Raw genomic sequence first — 22,097 nt, 5'->3', positions numbered from 1 at the left:
TGTGTGTGTGTGTGTGGGTGTGTGTGTGTGTGTGTGTGTGTGTGCGTGTGCGTGTGCGTGTGCCTGTGCCTGTGCCTGTGCCTGTGCACTAGGAATCTAACCCAGAGCCTTGCACATGCTAGGTATTAGTTCCAAAAGAAACTTGGAGTGAATGTCTAACTGTAGTGCAAGAAGGCCTCCAGCCTCATTCTGTACCTGTGGATCCCCTCAGCTTTTCTCATCCTGCCCCTTACTCTAAACCTCCCTAGACAGTCCATAGGGGCTTCCCTTCCCTTCCCCAGCCTCTGATTCCTATATTACCTTGCTATTTCAGCCATGAGCCCTCTTGTCCTCTTGGTTTTCTGTTTCCTTTCTGTTCTCTCTCTCTCTCCCTCCCTCCCTCCCTCCCTCCCTCCCTCTCTCCCTCTCTCCCTCCCTCCCTCTCTCCCTCCCTCCCTCCCTCCCTCTCTCCCTCCCTCCTCCCTCTCTCCCTCCCTCCTTCTCTCCCTCACTCCCTCTCTCCCTCCCTTCTTCCCTCTCTTTCTCCCCCTCCCTCTCACTCCCTCCTCCTTTTTTCTCTCCCCCCTTCTCTTTCCTCTTGGCTCTCTTGTCCCTCTCTTAGTCCTATCTCGCTCTGCCTACCCCCGACACCCCTTCACCCAGTCCCAGTTCAGTCTACTAGTCATGATGAGTCCTTTCTTTCCCTGCTCGCAACTCTCCCAGGCACCTCGGGTTGTTCTTTCTTTCAGTTCCACAATTAAAACCATCTCCTCAACCATACCTTGGGGTTGTTATGTCCTCTTGTGATTCATTAGGCCAACCCTCTACCACTAAGCTACAACGCTTGTAGACAATCCTCACTTACCAGTAGTAACTAACATTCCCATGTTAATGTCTAGGAAATACACAATTCTAATTTAGTTACTTGATTTTAAATGTGATTTTTCCTTGAATACATTAAGAGACTAGTTCTCTATTTGCAAGGGTTGTTATTATGTTCTTTTAAAAATTCTGTCCACTTGGGGATTATATTTTATGCTAAGGTCACATATGATGCTCAGTTACTCCACTCCAACTCTGTCTCTAAGGAGTTGTTGTCAAGGAGTCCAAAGAGTTGTTTTCATGACCACCTTCAGAGTGCCAGGAAGCATTTTCTGGGAGACAAGAGTGGCTTAATTTCAAAGAATAGAGGCCAAAGGAAAATTAATGATTATGTTTGTCTTCCTGGAAGGCATGGCATTTCTAATGTTACTTAGTGAGCTTTTCTGAAGTCACACAGAGTGTCAAACTGTGTTTTGGTAGAGTTGAAATAAATAATCGGGAGCTACATAGATCTGTTTATACTGGCTTCATCCCAAGAAGATGAGAACAATGGAGTTGAGCATTTACTGGGAGAAGTGACACCATGGTTAAGCCAGGTGATTTCCACGGGGAACTAAGAAATATGGAGAAAATAAATAATTATGACTTCCCCTAGCCCTGATGGTTTAACACAAAGTCCTGGGTTGCTGTGTACTTCCTGAAATAGTGACAGTAGCTCCACTTTGCTTGTTAGACAGACAGACTGCATAAAATCAGGAAGGACATACTGCACTATGAAATGAGAATGGGTTTGTGGGTCAGAAAAATGATAGTTTGGGCAATCTGTATATGGGCCTTGAAGCAAATGAGATCTACTTGCTAAGCCTGGCTCTGCCATTTCTTAGCTACATGATTTGGGGCAAATTACTTAGCTTCTTTTTCAGCTTCAAATTAGTTGTCTGTAAGAGAGAGATGGGGGATGACTGAGCAAACCTTACGTGTTGTCAAATGAAAGAATTTGTTTACACATATATACAAATGACTCAGGCCTAGTAATGAAGGGAGGTGTGTGTGGTAAAACAACACATACTCAATTTAAAAGAATAGATTCTTTGAAACTTTGAAAAGCACTGAAAAGCTGGGAATGGAATATGTGGCCTCACGTGCCCAAGGTAGGCACTCTACTCCCGCATTTACCACCAACCCCCGTGAATCCTTAGTGTGTTGGTGAGCTTTCCATGACTATACTGTCATATGTGAGTACCCGGCTCTAAGAGGAAAGCTGTATTTTGACTTGTGGATCCTGGTCCACAGGAGGCAACACACCATGCCAGGGAGTGAATGTCTAGGCTGGGAAAATACCAAGAAGACACAGGCACAGCCAGGGTCCCAGAGTTCCCTTCAAGGTTTCCAATGGCCACAAGATTTCCTATTAAGCCCCATTCCCTTTAGATTCTACCAATTTCTAACAGCATCAAGCCTGAGGTGAGTGAAGCCTTTAACACACAATCCTTTGAAAACCATGTAAAATGTAAACTATAGTGCTTGAAGATCTGCTTTTTTGTTTGTTTGTTTTTGTTTTTGTTTTTCGAGACAGGGTTTCTCTGTATAGCCCTGGCTGTCCTGGAACTCACTTTGTAGACCAGGCTGGCCTCGAACTCAGAAATCTGCCTGCCTCTGCCTCCTGAGTGCTGGGATTAAAGGCATGCGCCACCACACCCGGCTGAAGATCTGCTTTTGTCAGTTAAATAGTTCCCAATGATCAGTTTGTGCCATTAGCAACTTTACCTCCCGGCAGAAGGATGGTTGCTCTTTTGGAAGAGGCAGTAGCAACACAGCGCATCTCCATGGCTAACAAAAATCCCTGTGCCAAACTGACCCAAAAGGCCCAACACTGAAAAAGTCTTTGTATGTGCACCTATGTCAACTCAGGCGTTAGGGGATGGTGGCTTTACCCATTGCTCACTGGGTTTAAAAATATGTTTTCATCTATTGACTCAATCAGGGGCCCTCTCTGTTTTGGTCAGTGTGGTCGTTGTTATGATCATTTATAAAGATTGTAATTCCTTCTTTGCTGAAAATGTAAAGAGCTTGAGTTTCTGTACTCACCCCCACTTAAAATTAATAACATTCACACAACTTGATTTGGTGAAGAAAACGTGAGAGGAAATGATGACTCACGACTATTTCCTCTGCTTCGATCACCATGGGAACCAGGTTGCGATGGAATCTATACTATATACTGTATACTATATATACTGTATACTATATAAACTGTATACTATATACTGTATACTGTATACTAGCTAATTCTGCCAGTTGGCGCGGGACTTGTATTGTGGCCGAGGGCTACATTGACCGAGGGACTTGGGGATGCTTACTCCTGGAGCAGAAACTTGCCTATCCTGGCTGGTTTAGGCAGTACAGGGCCTAGACCACCCAGTTACTAGTGGGTGAAAACAGATTCTAAAGTAGCCTGGTGACACACTGAACAATCTAACAATCTGACGCAAAAACACCTTCCCCAAACAAAACCGACACAGAAAGAAGACCCTCTGGAAGCTGTGCCTTAAGGGTTCCTCTGTGTCCTGTAGGACCGGCTTGTCCTCAGCCCTGCTTGTGTAGAAGGCTGAGTTTTCTCTTTCACAGCCTCAAGTACAACTGGCACAGGCAGGATGGGCTTCTGACCACTCCTTACCGAGGCTGCTCTCGACCCCTCCCTCTCTCTGCTTCTACTCCCTTCTGGAAAACAAGTTAAGTGTTTGAGTGTCTTCACTGTGTCCTGGAACGTGCTGCGAGAAGAAGGTTCTGTATCATGTCTACTCCAACTGAAGAATAACCCTAGTATACAACAGTAAATGTCACACTCGACACATTTCCAAAACCTGCAGACCTGGTAGTAACTCGGAGTGTTACCGAATGTGACTGGAGGCAAGGCTGCCAGCCAACGTCAGTCTAAATAGCATGCCATCGTCTCAGTGAAAGAGGGCATCTTCCAGAACTTTGCTAAGTCTCAAATCTGAGAAGGCCTCGAAGGCAGAAAGCATTATTTTGAAACACAAAAGAAGAGAATTCTTAACAGGTAGGATATTTGAGGAAAGAGCAAGAAATTCTATCAGACCAGGAAGTACACCCTGCCAGCTCCCATGACCCTTTTTACTCCTGGGGCCATCAGACTTTCTGAAAACAACAGAAGGTGGAAAGAATTAAATGACAAGTAAGAGACATAAACACTGCCAAGTGATTTGGGTTTTAGCCAAGAGCTGACAACGTCAGAAAATATTTTTGCTGAAGCTTGAGCATTTCAAAGTCATACACTGTGACTGACAGAGGAGTTTAGAACTCAATTTTAATTCAGCGTTGTCAGGGCGAGGTAGGATGGAAATAAATAAATAAAAAAAATAAGTCTTAGGATTTGCTTTTCTTCTTATTTTTTTTTTATTCAGCAAAGCATACACTTAAAAAAATACATAAAATCACCAAATAAGAGGGAAAAAAAAAAAAAAAAAAAAAGAACCAGACCAAACAGCAAACATGGCACAACCATAAGTGAAACATACCTAAATCCTCCTCCAGGAGTGTATTTTGTTTCTCAATTACAGTTTGTAGGGCGTCACAGAAACTAATAGACTTGGTGATGTTTGCACGCCTGAAGATTCTAAGTGAGTATTTAGGGAGTGTATTTATTTGAAATAAGGAACCTTGAATTAGAAAACCATGAATGGCTTGTAGAATGCAGCTTACTAAATTAAGACTTTGCTCATATAAACTAGAGTAATCTCACCCTTGGGAAGTCGAAAAATATATATCTTCTCCATTTCCACAGAGAGCGAGCTGTAGTTAGTTTTCATCATGGGTGGGACTGGAGGAACCCCCGCTCTCTTCAGCTCGTGGTGGGTCATGTCCCCTCTGGCTCTCTCCAGCTGGTGATGGGTCATGTCCCCTCTGGCTTGGAATTGCTGGAAGCACCCGGTTTGTTCTCAGGGGTTCTCCAGATAGAACTGGAAAGGAGAAGGGGGAAGGGAGAAAGTGAGAGACGTTTTGAGATTTGCTTCTGCTAGAGGCTCTCAGGGGATGATTCAGGAGAATCCTGTGATTTCGTCAAGCACTGGATTCTAAGAAGCCAGTGGTGATGGGAACTAGACTAAGGAGAAAAGCCATGTGCTCTTGTCTAATCAAGCTTACAACACACCAACATCAGGGATTTGGGGAATGCGCAAATACAAGATTGCAGCAGCCTTGATCCAACAGGCTCTAGCTGTGTGTGCCTGTCTGAGCAGTTCTCTGGGGTGGAGCATCTGTGAATGCTCAAGTTAGCACATGGCTCTGAACAAGCCTGGAGACATTTGCTCTCATGCAAACCCCCAAAAGGCTCTCAGGTTTCTTTGGGAAAGAGCTGGGCTTGCTCTACTTCTTCTGCACTCAGCAGAATCGATTAGGTATCTTTGTCTTGTCTCCTGGAATTTAATTGTGAAAGCCTCTCTGACTTCTTCAGGCCACCTTCAAGTCCAGGCCAATTAAAGGAGGGTACTGGCCTGAGTTTCCCCCAATGAGAAACATTGGCACCGCTCAGAACCCTCACTGTGTGCAGTAAGGGAAGGGGTCAAGTGTGTCCAGGAGGAATCCTGGCTTCCCACTTCTAACTCCTTCTCTGCACAATTGGCTTCAGCTCTGGGTTTTCATTGCCATGAAAAATGACCCAGCACTTCCCCATAGCTCACTGTTGTGCTGTATAGAGTTCTCACACTCTTGGTTGGCCCCATTCAAAGTTTAGCCTGGGGTAGAAAGGGCAACTTGCCTAGTGACTCCGTGTAAATAAACATGCCAAGTGTCTTAGGTGTGTAAGTATGTCGTCTCACTTAACCCCTTGACGGTCTCATTATGCTGATGTTACTGGTGCAGCTACACAGGGCAAAGAGTTAGGAGCTTGTCTGAAATTGTTAGGCCAGTTCCAAAATGATCTAATTCGCCGTCGAATGCAGAGGCTGTGTGTGTGTGTGTGTGTGTGTGTGTGTGTGTTAAACAGGGCAGTATTGTGTACAAAGAAGAAACTAAGTTGGCATCTAGTAAATGCTGCTTGTTTCATGAGGCAGCTGATTCTCTATCCATTAGAGATTTTCTTTTGTTAGACGTTATCTATATAGCCCAGGCTGGACTTGAACTAGCTATGTAGCATAGGCTGGCCTCACTTTCTCTGTCTTCTTGCTTCAGCCTTTTGACTACAAGCATGAGCCACCATGCTTAGCCTCTGGCTTTTGCTCCTGGTTGTTCTCTCTGCTACCTAAGTGATACTGGAAAAGTCCTTTCTGAACTTAGTTTTCCTGCCTGTGTAATGGGAATAGTGGTAAAACCTACCTCCTAATATGGATGTAAGGATATATAAACTCATAGTTCTAGGTGTTTGGGGCTCCTAAAATAAACATAGCAGGAGATATTTGGGCTCATTCAGTTTGAAGGTTTCTGGCCTAAGAGAGTATATTTTACATAAAACAGTGTGACATAAATTAATAAAGCTAACTAATGAAGGCAGAAGAACTATGCGTGCTGGATAGGCAGCTAGTCCTGCATTTGGGAGGCTGAAGCAGGAGAATTGAGAATTTCAGGTCAGATTGGACTGGCAGACAGTGAGACCATGTCTCAAACAAAATAGAACAAACCCAAACCAAACCAATCAAACACTTCCCTTCAGCTTAGGAGTGTTTGGGCTGGATCCCACACGGTAAGGGAATCGGTCACCTTCAGAGCCCTGCCCCTGCCCCACCCCCTTTTGAGACTTGTTTCCTGTAGCACAGGCAGCTCTCAAATCCCATCATTAGACATCCAAGACTGGGCTTGAACTTCTTGTCCTCCTGAGTGCTGGAATGAAAGCCATGTCCCAACACATCCAGCTTAAAGTACATTCTTAAAGACATTAGATAATACATGGCCAAATAAGCTCCTGCTATTGTGTTTGTATTTCAAACAAAATTCCCTGAAGTGGGGGAGATTATTTATTTATTTATTTATTTATTTATTTATTCATTATTTATTAAGTAGGCATTACCAACTTCAAGGTCCTATTAGGGGATTTCCTCTGTGCACAAGTATTGGCACCCGATGGCCTTTTGACAAATAATTAGAAACTGAACCACCAATGAGCTTGTCTAGACGGATACCACTTGTGGAGAGAGCTGGGGAGGGGCTCCCTCCGGTCCTTACATTTTTGGTCTGGCAGAGGTGCAAGGCTGTTCCGAGTGAAGGGGAGATCTCTGATTTTAGGTCTGTTTGGGGAGAGATGCTGAAGAGCTTGTCCTGGGAACAAACACATACCTGTTAATCACTCAAGACTTGACCAAAAGCAATTTATAAAGCCCGATGGACACCAGAAGGTGCTTACAAACCAAACAAAACACTTTTTATTAAATTTGCACACCTACAGGGAATGTCTCCAGGGGGAAGGTGGGGTTTTTGTTTTACCTTTTTTAAATTTTAGGGTGTGTGTGTGTGTGTGTGTGTGTGTGTGTGTGTGTGTGTGTGTGTGTGCTGCATGTACTCATGAGTGAGTGTGCAGTGAACTTTTAAGCACTAGTGTCTTAGGCATGGGCTACTCACTTTACTTGGCCTCTGGCTTTGCCCCCCCCCCCCCACTGTGTTACACCTACCTAAGTGATCTTTTTATCATGTAGATCCTGAGGCTAGCACTCAGGTTAGAAGACTTGATAACAAAGCACCCTTACTCACTGAGCAGTCAGCACCCCCACCCACTGAGCAGTCAGCACCCTCACCCACTGAGCAGTCAGCACCCTTACCCACTGAGCTTCCAGCACCCTCACCCACTGAGCAGTCAGCACCCTTACCCACTGAGCAGTCAGCACCCCCACCCACTGAGCAGTCAGCACCCTCACCCACTGAGCAGTCAGCACCCTTACCCACTGAGCTTCCAGCACCCTCACCCACTGAGCAGTCAGCACCCTTACCCACTGAGCAGTCAGCACCCCCACCCACTGAGCAGTCAGCAGCACCCTTACCCACTGAGCAGTCAGCACCCTTATCCACTGAGCTTTCAGCACCCTTACCCACTGAGCAGTCAGCACCCTCACCCACTGAGCAGTCAGCACCCTCACCTACTGAGCAGTCAGCACCCTTACCCACTGAGCAATCAGCACCCTTACCCACTGAGCAATCAGCACCCTCACCTACTGAGCAGTCAGCACCCTCACCCACTGAGCAGTCAGCACCCCCACCCACTGAGCAGTCAGCAGCACCCTTACCCACTGAGCAGTCAGCACCCTTATCCACTGAGCTTTCAGCACCCTTACCCACTGAGCAGTCAGCACCCTCACCCACTGAGCAGTCAGCACCCTCACCCACTGAGCAGTCAGCACCCTCACCCACTGAGCAGTCAGCACCCCCACCCACTGAGCAGTCAGCAGCACCCTTACCCACTGAGCAGTCAGCACCCTTATCCACTGAGCTTTCAGCACCCTTACCCACTGAGCAGTCAGCACCCTCACCCACTGAGCAGTCAGCACCCTCACCCACTGAGCAGTTAGCACCCTCACCCACTGAGCAGTCAGCACCCTTACCCACTGAGCAATCAGCACCCTCACCTACTGAGCAGTCAGCACCCTCACCCACTGAGCAGTCAGCACCCTCACCCACTGAGCAGACAACACTCTTACCCACTGAGCAGTCAGCACCCTTACACCCTTACCCACTGAGCAGACAGCACCCTTACCCACTGAGCAGTCAGCACCCTCACCCACTGAGCAGACAGCACCCTTACCCACTGAGCAGTCAGCACCCTCACCCACTGAGCAGACAGCACCCTTACCCACTGAGCAGTCAGCACCCTTACCCACTGAGCAGTCAGCACCCTCACCTACTGAGCAGTCAGCACCCTCACCCACTGAGCAGTCAGCACCCTCACCCACTGAGCAGACAACACTCTTACCCACTGAGCAGTCAGCACCCTTACACCCTTACCCACTGAGCAGATAGCACCCTTACCCACTGAGCAGTCAGCACCCTCACCCACTGAGCAGACAGCACCCTTACCCACTGAGCAGTCAGCACCCTCACCCACTGAGCAGACAGCACCCTTACCCGCTGAGCAGTCAGCACCCTTACTCAACCGAGCTGTCTGGCCATACCCAGAAGTCATTTTTAAGTTGAACTAATTTAAATAAAATGTCATAAACAAGCACAATTGGTCACGTCTGAGGGCTAAACTTCTAAAACTTTGAAGTTGGTAGATTCCAGTCCTGTGGATTACGGTTGTCACCTCCCATCTGGACCTTTCTGCTGAGTGTGAGTGATGGCTAGGCTATGTTTTTCCTGGGAGAGGGTTTCTCAATCCCTGTTGCACAGACGACAACCAGGTGAGCTTAAGTGAAGTGACCATCGTCATGGCCACACCCCAAGTGGACTAAACCAGAATCTTTGCAGGTGGAACATCAGAAAAGGAACTGAGAGATATACACGGGAACTGGCTTTTTGTTTTGTTTTGTTTCGGTTTTTTTTTTTTTTTTTTTTTTTTTGAGACGGGGTGTCTGATGTTGTAGCCCTGGCTGTCCTGAAACTCGATATGTAGATCAGGCTGACCTCCCAGAGGGGCACCTGCCCCTGCCTCTCAAATGCTAGGATTAAGGGCCAATACCATCACACCTGGCCAAGAAATGGCTCCTCTGTAATGGTGAGCTTTAGTGTGTGGGAATATGTGTGCATGTGGGCCTACTCTTCGGAGAGAATGGATACCCTGTCAAGGCTTTATTGAGGTTTTCTGGACACCCTGGTGCTTTGTCTGTCATCATTGACTAGCACTATTTCCACCACAGAAATAGACAGTCACTGATCTCTGAAGGCTAGTTGTTAAAAAATCAGCACATCACTAATCACGAGAGATGGATTTCCCTGATCTATGAAAGCAGAAGGAGATATTAAAGGGGTGGGGAGGCTGGAGAGGTGGCTCAGCCATTACAAGTATCTGCATAGCTGCTCTCAGCTGTTTATCTCTCTAGGTCCAGCCTCTTTGGACACTGTACACATGGGATACTCATACTTGCAGACAAACACTCAGACACAGGAAAAAAGGTAGGCGCTGCAGAGATGGCTCAGTAGTTAAGAACACTGGCTACTCTTCCAGAGGACCCAGGTTCAATTCCCGGCACCCATATGGTGTGGTTCCCAACTGGCTGTAACTGTAGTTCCAGGGACTTGAATACCCTTTCTTCTGGCCTTCTTGTACATCAGGCACACACATGGTACACAGGCATACATGAGAGCAAAGCACCCATACACAGAAAACATAAAATGAACAGTAAAAACTATGTCCACTAAAAAGTTACTTAAACATTAATAGAATGGTGAACAAGAATTCCATCTCTGACATCAGACAGGAATGGCTTTTTTTTTTTCCTGCTTCACCATGTTCTGGCTAAATGGGTGATCTTGCTCAAAGTGACGTAACTACTCTGAGCCCCAATTTCCCATATGTAAAATTGTGAAAATTATTATATCTGTTTTCTTGAATTGTCCTGAAGACTGAATTGGAGAATATAAGGTCAGCGTTTAGATTTCAGGATAAAGTGTGCAACACAGTCAACCTTAGCACAAAGAAAACAACAAAACCCCCCTACTATGAACACACACACACACACACACACACACACACACACACACACACACATACACACACACACACACACAATTTTATCATTTGCTAAGTGGTCTGGTAAGGAACCCATCTACAGCAAAGTTCAGAGTTCTATTTGGACAAAGCAATCCTTAGAATAAGGAGGCAGGTGGCATGAGTGACTCCAGAGGAACACTGTGCATGGCAGTCACCTAAGCAATGCCCTGTGACAATGACTGAGCGAAGGTTTGCTTCTGTGGTTGTATTTCATTCTTTTAACCTTGAAAGTAAAATAGCCCCAGCATCCATTACTTAGAGAGGAAACATTCCTATGTAGAATTATGTCAAATTCATTTCTAGGTAGTGTTAATTATACATGCTGTTTACTGGGTGAACTGGGGTGGGCATGATCTCCTCACGTTTTTATAACTACTGGACCCCATGGTTTGGAGGAATTCTAAACAGGTTCAAGGTCTCTGTCTGGGAAAGGACAGGAACTAGGCTTCAGGCTAGCTGTACCTGACCTTAAAACTCACATTCAATCTCCTTAGGCATAGAGGAAAGATTGTTTGGATGGGAGAGTGGAGAGTGATCTGGAAGGTCCCGTGCTGGCCTTCTGCTCCGTTCTGAGGGACAGAATGGAGCTGTGCAGAGCCCAAAGCTCTTATTGATTCAGGCACCTTCAGGAAACGCACCCCTTGTGGGACAATAAAATAATGAAGCCAGCAATTATTTGAGTTTGGAACTCACCTATTTCAGACCTAGTCTGTGCTTACAGGGCCTAACAGTTTACACAGGATCCTGATGTCTCTCAGGAAGTGCTGTGACATTCTATAGAAGGTCACCTCAGTGGGACGAGGGCTTGAATTATCTCCTTTGTGTGTCTGATAACGTTTTGGAGGACATTTCAGGCCCAAGCCCTATGGAAGAGCTGTTCTTGAGTCCTAGAGGCCTTGCCTGTGTGCTCGCCCCTTTCTGTGCACTTCTAAGACCTTGGGCAGGTGAGCTAACTTCTCAGAGCCTCAATCTATAGAGGTTTATCTATAAAGTGGGAAATGGGAAGAAAAAAAACGCTCTTCCAGTGTAACTGATGGGAAGTGTTCAATAATGAGAAACCACTATTTAAAGGTGTTTCTGTGACCTTCAAATAGAAGATGTGTTTTGACTGCCCCCCCCTGCCCCCTTTACTTTTTGAGAAAGGGTCTCCTATGTAGCTCAGGCTGGTCTCCATCTCAGCCTTTGGGGTATGTGGCACTGAATCTGCACACGTAGTAGTTAGAAGTGAAAATAACACAGGCAAAGGCATCACACAGTGGAAAGGTGGCAGGTTTTCCAGGAACTGAGACCTAGTCAAAGAACTGCAGAGGAGGCATGGCTGGCGGGGATTTGAGACAGGGCTCCACTGCTCCTGTGAGGCACAGGCTAGCCCCACGTGGAGCGAGGGCTATGCTTACCCAGGTTAGGGCTTTGGCTTTTGTTCTGGAAAAGCTGCTAACGTGTTTAAACCCACATCAATGGTTCTAACCTACCTAACCCTAAGAGTGCATTGTTGCTGGAATCATCTAGAAAATTCTGGGAAAAAAAAAAGTTGTCTCTTAAGGGAAACAAGGAAGTGAGCTGCTTAAAAAATTTTTTTTTTCTTTTTACTTTTCTTGTGACCACTTGTAAATAACCAGGGTAGCAGAAAACACCACAGGCCGTTCTGCTCCTTTTTCTCTGCGCACTGCTGGCAAGGATTCAAGCTGAGGCACTCCGAAGTCCAGCTCATTAGGCTAAGTGCTCCTCCTCCCCGGCCCTGCCACCCACTGACTGTCTCATAAGCACTGAGCAGGTGAATGCTGGAATTGCTGAGCAAGCACAGGGCGGCAGCAGCTGCCAGGACCTCAGTCAGCTGCACCCTTGGCTCCTATCAGTGCTGCTGAACCCAGGCCTGAGAGAAGAGTGACCCAGCGGTAAAGGGGGCCATTCAGTGAAAGCCAGCAGTACAGAGCTTGTACAGTCGCTTGCTTCACCACGCCAGGTTTGCCATAAAAACCTGGAAGTTTCGTGAAATTTCAACCCGCCTAAAATAACAACTTCAGCTACTTTAATGAATCCTTTCAATTTTTAAGCAAAATGTATCTGTGTGTGTGTGGGGGTGTATGTATGTATGTATGTATGTATGTATGTATGCATGTGTGTATTTATATGTGCATGTGTATTTGGACCAGAGCGTGTGTGTGGAGGTCAGGGGACAGCCTGTGAGAGTGGGTTCTCTCCTTTTGTCTTGTGAGTTCCAGGGACCGAACTCAGGTCACCAGGCTTGGGGGCAAGCTCCTGTACCTTTTGAGCCATCTCATTGGCCCATTCCATTTGAGTTTAAGGCAAAAGACTCAGTAATTCTAAATAAAAACAATATATCCAATGCTGTTAAAAAAATCCACAAAAGTAAGGTTCAGAAGTTAGGAAAATCTGTTCATTTGGGGACAACATAATTAACAAAGAAAATACCTGGAGAATTAATAAGCATGCTAATAAATTCAGTGTCAATACTTAAGAGCACATCCCTGTGTAGGAGTGCTGGGTCAAGTTTTAAATACATCACCAACGGACTGGAATATCTTTGAGCAAACAATTTAACTTTTTTCTAGGCAACGTGAATAATGATCAGAAGGGGCCTTATGAGACGTGTCCCAACCCCCATCTCTTGATGGTCTCCTGACACTGTAATACAGAAAACACATTTCTTACTTTGTCAATCTGAGTTTATCTGATAGAGGCCTCTAGGTCTTTCAGATAGAGGACACTTCATACATGTTTGTTAAACTCATGATAGAAAAGCTGGGAAACCAGACACAAGCCCTAGATTGGGGGATCTTGTTCTAGCCATGCTGAAGGGGTAACGGGAGGAGATGGTGATACCATAGCCCAGAAATGGAGTGAGAGCCCTAGCATGGGCCATGTCTATGGAGGGAGTTGAAGAAGGGAGAGTTGCCGTGGAGACACACTACGTTCCTACTCCTCCCAACCTCATCTTCTCTCAGTGCTGCCTGGGTGAGACTACCTTGAAGTCCTCAGGCAAGGTGCCTGAAAACACAGCCCTGGGCAACAGAGGGGAGCAAGAGGAAGACTTGCACCAGACACACTGCTTCGTCCCTTTCCTTTCTTCTCTTTCTTGAGGAGGGTTAGGGGGATAGTGAGACAGGTCCTCTCTCCTCAGCCCAGGCCAACCTCTGACATGCTATGTAGCCAACGGTGATCTTGAACTCCCAATCCTCATGTCTCCCCCCAAGGGGTGGGATTATAGGCATGAGCTATCAGACTCTGTTTCCTTCCTTCCTTTCTTCCTTTCTTTCTTTCTTCCTTCCTTCCTTCCTTCCTTCCTTCCTTCCTTCCTTCTTTCCTCCCTCCCTCCTTCCTTCTTCCCTCTCTGTCTTCTTTCTCCCTCCCTTCTTCCCTCCTTCCTTCTTCCCTCTCTCCCTTCTTCCTTCCTCCCTCCTTCCTTCCCTCTCTTCCTCTCTTCCTCCCTCCTTCCCTTTCTCCCTCCCTCCTCCCTCCCTTATTTCTTTCCTTCCTTCCTCCCTTCCTAGGTCTCACCATGTGACCTATGCTATATTATGAAGTCTTACTTTCTGAGTAGCAGTGACTAGACTCCAGGCATGCCACCACACCTGGCTTAAACCTCATTATTTTTAAAATAAAGGCTATTAGCAGCCACTTGTCTTTAAGTTGTAGGGCTAAGCACAGGGACTAATGAAGGGTCGGTATGATGTCTTACTCCTATATTCCCAACACTTGGTAGGCTAAGGCAGGGGGATAGCTGTGAGTTTAAGGCCTGAGCTGCTGAGTGAGGCTTTGTCTCAGAAAACAAGAAGCAAATGAATAACCCCCAAAACCAAAACCAGAACCCAACCAACCAGACCCAAACAAAACAACAGCAACAGCAAAACATATGTCTAGTAGCATCTGCTTGTCACTGGTTTACTTTGTCTATAACAACTCAGTCTGTTCCCTTGTGTATATATGTGTGTGTGTGTGTTGTTGTGTGAGTTTTATGTGTAGTTCAAGTGAGTGTATGTATATACAATGTGGAAGTTTGTATAGTGTGTGTATGTGTATGTGGTATTGTATGAGTGTGTGTGGTGTTGTGTGCATGTGTATGTGTGGTATAGTGTAAGTTTGTGTGAGAGTGTGTTTGTGTGTGTGTGTAGTGTGTGAGAATATGTGTATAGTATGTGTGAGTCCGTAGTGTGAGTGTGTATGAGTGTAAGTGTGTAGTGTGAATGTGTTTGTGTGTGCTGTTAGTTATGCATATTTTGTATGTATGTGGGCATTTGTATGCATGTGCATGTGATAATCCAAAGTTGGTGTCACTAATCATACTTGATCTTTCTTTTACCTTATTCTTTGAGGCAGGGTCTGCAGTCAAGCCCAGAGCTAGCTGATTCGGCTAGTTTGCCTAGACAGCTTGCTCTTGGGGTTTCCTGTTTCTGTCTCCCAGGGATGCCACACTACCTAGTATTTTCATGGCTTTTAAGGATCCAAACACAAGCTCTCACACTCTCCTGTCAGGCACTGATCCATCTCCCCAGCCTTCAGCTCATTTAATCCTAACAGCTACCCACAACAGTTCAGAGGAGAACTGCTATGGTCTGGGGATTGAAATGACCTTCAAAGGTCATCTCATGTGCTGAAGACTTGGCTCTCCGTGAAGCGATGTGCAGTGATGGGGCTTTTGGGGAGTGTCTAGTCCATGGGAGATTCCTAATCCGACATGCTGTCAAGATGTGATAGAAACTTAGGAGGTGAGATGGGACTCAAGGGGGCAGAGTGCTTGCTTACATTCTGGAGGCCCCTAATTCAGTTGCTTGGTCATCTCGCTGCGTCATCTGTGTCCCTCAAAGCTCATTTTGGGCCTGAGGAGATTTAGGAGATCTGTGATTTCTTTTTTTTTTTTTTTTTTAGATCTGTGATTTCATTCCTCAGTTTTCTCGAATGGCTCCTCGCTTTCACTAGCACTATGAAGCATTGGTCAAAACAAAACAAAACGAATTCTTTGCTATAGATCCTGTTCATTTCTTCCAAATCCCTTGGTGACTTTCATGTCTCCTTTTCACCGTTCTGGCAGCCCAAAGATCTCACTCATGACTTCTCTGGGGACTAAGCGAATCCCAAATCAATTGCATTAAATGTCCTGTTATTCAAATGTTATAGACATCTTTGGTTGGTATGCCAGGCGGAGTCGACTAATTTCCTACCCAATGTCTACCCCCTTTCTTCTCCCTTAGAAGCAGAAGTCTAGCTAGAGGCCAGAATGTGGTACCCAGCTTTGAGTACGACAGTTCTCAATCCTCTTTGTAGCTAGGTAGTATGAGCATGTGATCCAAGGTCTGGCCAGTGAGATGCAAGCAGAAGTGTGGGTCTTGGGGCAGAGAACGTCTAAGAGGGAGGAGACTGAGATGGGAGACATCCTCCCACGCCCTTCCCTCCTCTTGTTCCATTGGCTTAGACTGTGAAGTGACCTGGAGAGAGAGGAAGCTAGAGACCAGGATGAGGGGCATGCATATGGAAGGAACCTGTGTCTCTGGTGATCTCACATTCACTGGGAAATGCCTACTTCAGACTTACTCCACGTGAGAGTAAGGCTGAGAGCTCGGTCGATGGGAGTTCGTGAAAGGAGGCCTTAGAATTCTAAGTGTATCTACTGAAGCCCAAATCTCATCTTTTAAGGACTCAAGAGTCACTCAAAATAACAAGACGGAAGTCTCAAATGCTCTGTGAGAGAACAGCTCCCGCCCTTGATCACCACCGATGAATGCAGCTGGCCTTGGCCTAGTTACACTAGCCAGCTCTCTTGAATTTTGTTTCTTATTAAGCCTCCATGATTCTAGTCCTCCCCACCCTCCCATCCTTTTTCGATCTGTTTAGAGTCTGGCTGAAGCTGGCCTTAAATTCACTATGTAGAGAAGGCTGGCACTAAACTCCTGATTCTCCTGCTTTGACCCTGCCCCCTCCAGTGGTAAGAACATGTGTGGTGACACCCAACTATTTATTTGCTTCTAATCAACCTTAAAAAGCATCAGTTTTGTGTTGGGGTATGGCAGCTCATGCATAAAATCCCAGGACTTGAGAGGCTGAGGCAGGAGGATTGTCATGAGTTCAAGGAATACCCGGTCTACATAGGAAATCGCAGGGATACAGAAAAAGACTCTGTCTCAAAACCAAATGAAAACAAAAATCACCATTTTGGTGGTTACACAGCTGAGTGGTATGTTGTTAACTCTCCAATTGGTATGGCTTATGTTAGTCGGTTATGACGACTAACATTTGCTTAGAGCACTTTCACAGGCTTGAGGGGATTTTAATGAGTTGACCAACTATTTACTTGGGCTGGTGCAAATGTCTGGTGAGGGACCCTGTGAGGGAAGAGGGCAACATCTGACCGACCCACAGATCATGCTCACGACGCCATTCTGGACACATCTTTGAAGAACTGTGAGGTTGCATGACGCATGCACTAGTCACCTGGCCTTCAGTCACCTTTCCTCTGGCTCCAGCATTTATACCCCATACCTCTCTCAAACTCTGGCCAGGGGATGGTGGTCTGAGATTTGGGTTCCTGCCTCCTTCCTTGGTCCTGTTGCCAACCAGCCCTTTTTTTTTTTTTTTTTTTTTTTTTTGTAAACACTGATTCCAGCAAATTGGTAAAAGTAAAAGTGTCACTTTGACAACATTTAAGGTAGCCATTTTGAGTCAGGATGCAACTGTTTTGGCTTTCTGTTCTAGGTAGCTGAACCCAAACCTCACTTATGTTAAATAAATGAGAAAAGAACAAGACTTCCAAGTTTTCAAAGGGTTCTCTAATGGAAGCATTATAAGCTTGGCCAGGTCATAACTAAGTCCAAAAGGAAGGCTCCATTGAAGCCTCAGCAGCCACCAGACTGTCAAAGGTGGTAGAACTGTGGGCTCCCTCTCTACTCTGGCAGGAACAGTATAAAAACATCATCCAGGCCAAAGATTTCAGTGCTCTATGGGGTAAGAAAAATCTTGAGAGGTTTATCTCAGATATTAACCAATAGCCTTCATGTGCACATCCATAATTATCCTGTGATGAGAGGTATAACGTGCATATTTATGTACATGAGAAGGAGTCACACTCCTCTTTAAAAGCTTCATGCATCAAGTGTGTCAATGACAAAGGAGTACCCAACATGCTGTATATAAAACAGGATGGTAGGGGGTAGAGGGATGTCTTAGGGTTTAATTGCCAGGGCCATCGCAACTCTTATAAAGGAAAACATTTACTTGGGCCTGGCTTACAGTTTCAGGGGTTTAGTCCATTCTTGTCATGACAGGGAAGCGTGACGGCGTGCAGGCAGACGAGGCAGCAGGGAGAGAGAGAGAGAGAGAGAGAGAGAGAGAGAGAGAGAGAGAGAGAGAGAGAGAGAGAGAGAGAGAAACACTGGGCCTGGCTTGAGCATCTGAAACCTCAAAGCCCAACTCCAGTGACACACCTTCCTCCAATAATTCGCATCTCCTAATAGTGTTCCTCCCTGGTGACCAAGCATTCAAACACATGAGCCTGTGGGCGTCATTCCTACTCAAACCACCACAAGGAGCGGCTCACCTGGTAAAGCCTTTCAAATGCTAGGATCTGTGTTTCCCTAAACCCATGCGAAAGTACTGGCTGTACTGTTGTCATCCTGTGACCCCAGCACTAGAGAGGTAGAGTCAGGAGAATCCCTAGTGTTCGCACCAGCTCGTCTAACTTAATTAGTTAACCCCAACTCTGTCTCAAACAGTTGGATGGCATTCCTGAGGAGGGCATTCAAAACTGTCCCTTGACCTACAAGGCATCTGCATTACATATGCATACACGAGTTAAAAAGTAATTAATAAGTTCTACAACCAAACAGAAACATGACCCTCCATACTTAAAAAAGAACTCAGTTTTTCCTTTTTCAAACTTAAGACAGAAATATGGGTTAAATCAATATATAATTTTCTCCCTATAACCCTACTATGAAAAATACCTGAAGTATATTGAGAAAGAGCAAGTGGTGTAAACAATTGTGCATAATACTGGGCACAGTGGCAGCCAAGGGTGCACTGGTCACTCAGGGCTAATCAGTTACTGTCATGTGAGAATGCTGGCTTCAATTTCTCAAGAGAAACTAGAATCTTTAGATCTGTTTAATGTAAAATGTTAAGTTTTAAATATTGGTAATTGATTCGTCTAAACAAACACCAAAAGGCACTGTGTGAGTGAGCAGAATTTGGAAGTTGTTCTACAGCCTCAGAATCCTTTATAAATCAATATGTTTTAAAGTAAAAATAAGAGCTGGGCAAGATGGCATAAGCTCATAATCCAACACTCGAAGGGTGAAGGCTGGAGAGGAGACACGGTTATCCTCAGCTACATAGTAAGTTCTATGCTACTAACCCTCTCAAAAAGTAAGTGACAAAATAAATTACATACTGTATGTATTATGTATAGTGATGTATAGTGAGGGGAATACTAATGTATATGAATAATATTTATGTGCATATAAAATGTAGGTTTTTTTAAATTAATTTTTTGAGAAAGAGCCTCACTATGGAGACCAGGCTGGCCAGGATCTCACTATGTAGATCAGGCTGGCCTTGACACACATTCACAGAGATCCACCCACCTCTGGCTTCTGAGTGCTGGGATCAATGTTGTGAGTAACAAACTCTTAAGTTCTTTAGTATGATAACTCTTACAAGGGTATGCCTACATAGTGCGTGTTTATTTGAAGAAATTATTTTTAAAGCCCAGGACAAAGTTACTTGAGTTTGAGAGCAAAACAGTCACACAGAAAAGCTGAGACTCCCGGAACCCAAGCTGAGACTCCCGGAACCCGTCAGTAGCAGTGGGATGGGAGAGGATGAGAGAGGGCGCTTTTATGCTCATAAAAAAAGACGTAAACACAAATGCATAAAATGTATCTGGAAGCGTAAGCAAAACCTGAATGCGCTGGTAGCTGTGGATGAGGTAAGAAGGGAGAGGGAGAGCAGCCATGCAAGCCTTTGGTGTGTGGGGAGACACAAACCATAAACGTGCAACTATGTTGCCATTCTACACAGGTTCAAGCAAGGCCATTTATCCTAACAATGGTTTGCTAGGGGTGGATTGTGAGTGGGGACTGAATGATGATTTAAAACACAAGACTAACTAACCATACAAATAAATTAATGTCTTGGGAATGAGCCGGCTACACAACTCCGGGGAAGAATGTCTTTTAGAGGAACCGCAATACTCTTTTACCTCAGCCCATTCAGGGTAGAAAAGCTGAAGGTTTTCACTTCCCAGAAATCTTCAAACTAGGACAAAATTAAAAGTGGCTGTAGTTCCCGTTTTTTTATTGCTCTTGCCTGCAGGCTACTCACCTGGCAGTTACTAGCTTAACTCTACAAGTGTGAGGGAGGCCTTGAGGAGAGAGAATGAAGGCCATTACCTGATGAGGGATTATGTAGATGAGGAAGATGTGGTGGCCCAGAGAGCTCCTGGTGACCAGGCTGGCCAGCGAACAGCCTGTCTAGTAACTTATCAGAAGAAGACACGGTCCAAGCCTTGCAGGAGAACACCTGCCTGGTGTCACCCTTCCAAGGATTCTCTAGTGACACCGGGCAGCCAGTCCTATTATTTAATAAGTCCTGTTCGCTTCGACTTTTCTGAGAACGCTGGGCAGTATGCTGAGGACCAGCGTTCAGGCCAGCATGGGACACGGCTCCCTGGGAGGCTGTCAGGAAGTGACCGCCCAGGGTGATGGGTGGGAGACTCTGGGTTCTGATTGGTGGGAGCCCCTTGCGGGCCAGGGATTTCTTTTCTGGCAAGAGATACTTTGAATTCTCCGAGGTCCTCTTCTTAAAGACAACCATGTCCACCTGGTCACCAGGCTGACCTTGGCAGTTGGTATCCACGACACTGTCAAAGGTGGCGATGATGTCATTGACTTCCGAGGTCTCCTCCTCCTTAGGTCTGGCCCTGCTCTGGTCTTTCTGATGGGCTTTCTGCTCCTCTTTCTTGTTTTTGCAGAAGATTTGGTTGAGCATGCTGAATCGTCCTTCCTTCTTTTGGGGTTGGCTGTTTTGGGAGGGAAGAGGCCTAGCAGGCTCTGCTCTAGAGGAATGGGAAAGAACAAGAATGCCATGTGAGGACAGGAAATGGGGGAGAGGACAAGATAGGACACCCCAAACCCCATTCCATCTGCTTGATGAGCTAGCCTGGGCTCATGCACACATGCCCATTGTCTTCAAGTCAAGGTTTTGCATAAGAACTCCCATTTTCTATTAACTCCTTACATAGGTGGTACCTCAGCACACACATCCCCTTCCCCCTCCCTTCTCTCTCCTCTCTCTCTGAGGTGGGGACTCCACATAACGTAGCCTCAAACTTGTAATCTCTTAGCTTCAGGCTCTTGAGTTCTGTACTCATGGTCATGGGCTACCCACATCTCTCAGGGGCTGGGTTCATCCCTGCCCCCCATTATTTTGTTGTTGTTGTTTTTTGGCAGCAGCATACATTTATGTACTGTACCCCTATAATGCATGGAAGGAAGTCATTTCACCCCAACTCTGCTCTCACCCCCCTCCTCTGCCTCCCTCCCCCCCTTCTCCCTCCTTTCTCCTCTCTCTGCATGTGGAGGTTAGAGATTGATATGGTGTGTCTTCCTCTGTGTCTGTCAACCTTACCTATTTATTTAATCTTTGATATTTATTTACAATTGTGTGTATGAATAAGAGTTTTCAGGGAGAAGCTGCACTTCCCATCCCCTTCCCCCCACAACCCCTGGGGGGTTGCAATGTTACAAGTCCAGAGTCAAATTATCTCAGCACATTTAATACCCTTTTAGTAGCCATTGGTTCCTCTTCTCTGACCCTCTACATCAATCATGTGGTATGAGCAATCAACCAAAAGGCTGAGAATGGCAGAAAGTACCTGAGGCCTTAGCAGAAACTCCCCTGCTCTCTTCTAACATGTCTACCAAAGTTTCCATCAATGTATTTGCCTTGATTTGCAACTTGATGTGTTCTGTTTCTATGACAACTTCATCTTCGAGACTTTGAGGTGAGCTAAATCTATGTTTCTGGTTCTCCCTTTGACCTTTGTGTGGCCTTCGAAGGACAGAACTTTAGCGCAAGCTTGCACAGCAAGCCCCTTTGACCTGCTGAACCATGTCTCCTGTCCAACTTTAATTAATTAGAGACAGAGCCTCTCACTGCAGGTGAAGCTTGAAACTTCACCTGTAAGCTCCACTTGCCCGAGGACCAGGTAACCTCCTGGAATGCTGGGAGTTGTAGTTCTTGCTATATAACAAAAGTCTCCTGTGGTGGACTATAGGTTTCTTTTTATAAACCCCTGCAAGATTTGTTTCTCAGCTGGAAATTCCAGGGAGTGGTCCTGACCAAAGTCCATCTTTTGGTCAGAATTTAATATTTAATAAAGCTTGCTTCAAATTTGGCCCAAAATGGTGGAGTTGGTTTTTCTCTGGCAAATCTCAGGATTAACGTAAGGTGTAAGTTCAGGCCTCATATGGCAGAAAGAGGCGGGAAGCTGTCGTTTTCTATCTTTTGAGTGAGTGCTCCCAGAATTCCAGCAGTACTGGTATGGCGCACCTTAGAATCTTGCTTGTCTTATGCCGTTTGTTTTTCACATCTCAAAAAAAAAAAAAAAAAAACAAAAAAAAAACCCAAAACCCTA

At 45.7% G+C, this 22,097-nt stretch overlaps 1 protein-coding gene across 8 annotated transcripts in view; it reads right to left on the bottom strand.

Annotated features, from left to right (window-relative positions):
• Positions 1 to 4,194: 4,194 nt before the first annotated feature.
• The window catches only part of Ankrd55 (ankyrin repeat domain 55), a 95,555-nt gene continuing 77,652 nt past the window's right edge, over positions 4,195 to 22,097 (bottom strand). For 5 of the 8 annotated variants that reach the window (XM_017315638.2, XM_006517789.3, XM_017315639.2 and 2 more), the window contains 3 exons: positions 19,852 to 20,516; positions 6,979 to 7,071; positions 4,195 to 4,781 (listed from right to left, as the gene is read on the bottom strand). In XM_017315638.2, coding sequence (XP_017171127.1) covers positions 4,621 to 4,781; positions 6,979 to 7,071; positions 19,852 to 20,516 — 919 coding nt within the window. In that variant the 3' untranslated portion in view covers positions 4,195 to 4,620. Of the gene's footprint in view, positions 4,782 to 6,978; positions 7,072 to 19,851; positions 20,517 to 22,097 lie in introns of those variants that run through there. The other 3 variants (NM_001168403.1, NM_029898.3, XM_017315640.2) reach the window with 2 other exon arrangements.

The sequence above is a fragment of the Mus musculus genome, chromosome 13 (genome assembly GCF_000001635.26).
Source record: "Mus musculus strain C57BL/6J chromosome 13, GRCm38.p6 C57BL/6J".
NCBI classification, from domain to species: domain Eukaryota; kingdom Metazoa; phylum Chordata; class Mammalia; order Rodentia; family Muridae; genus Mus; species Mus musculus.
This window is presented reverse-complemented; position numbering and strand designations above follow the sequence as displayed.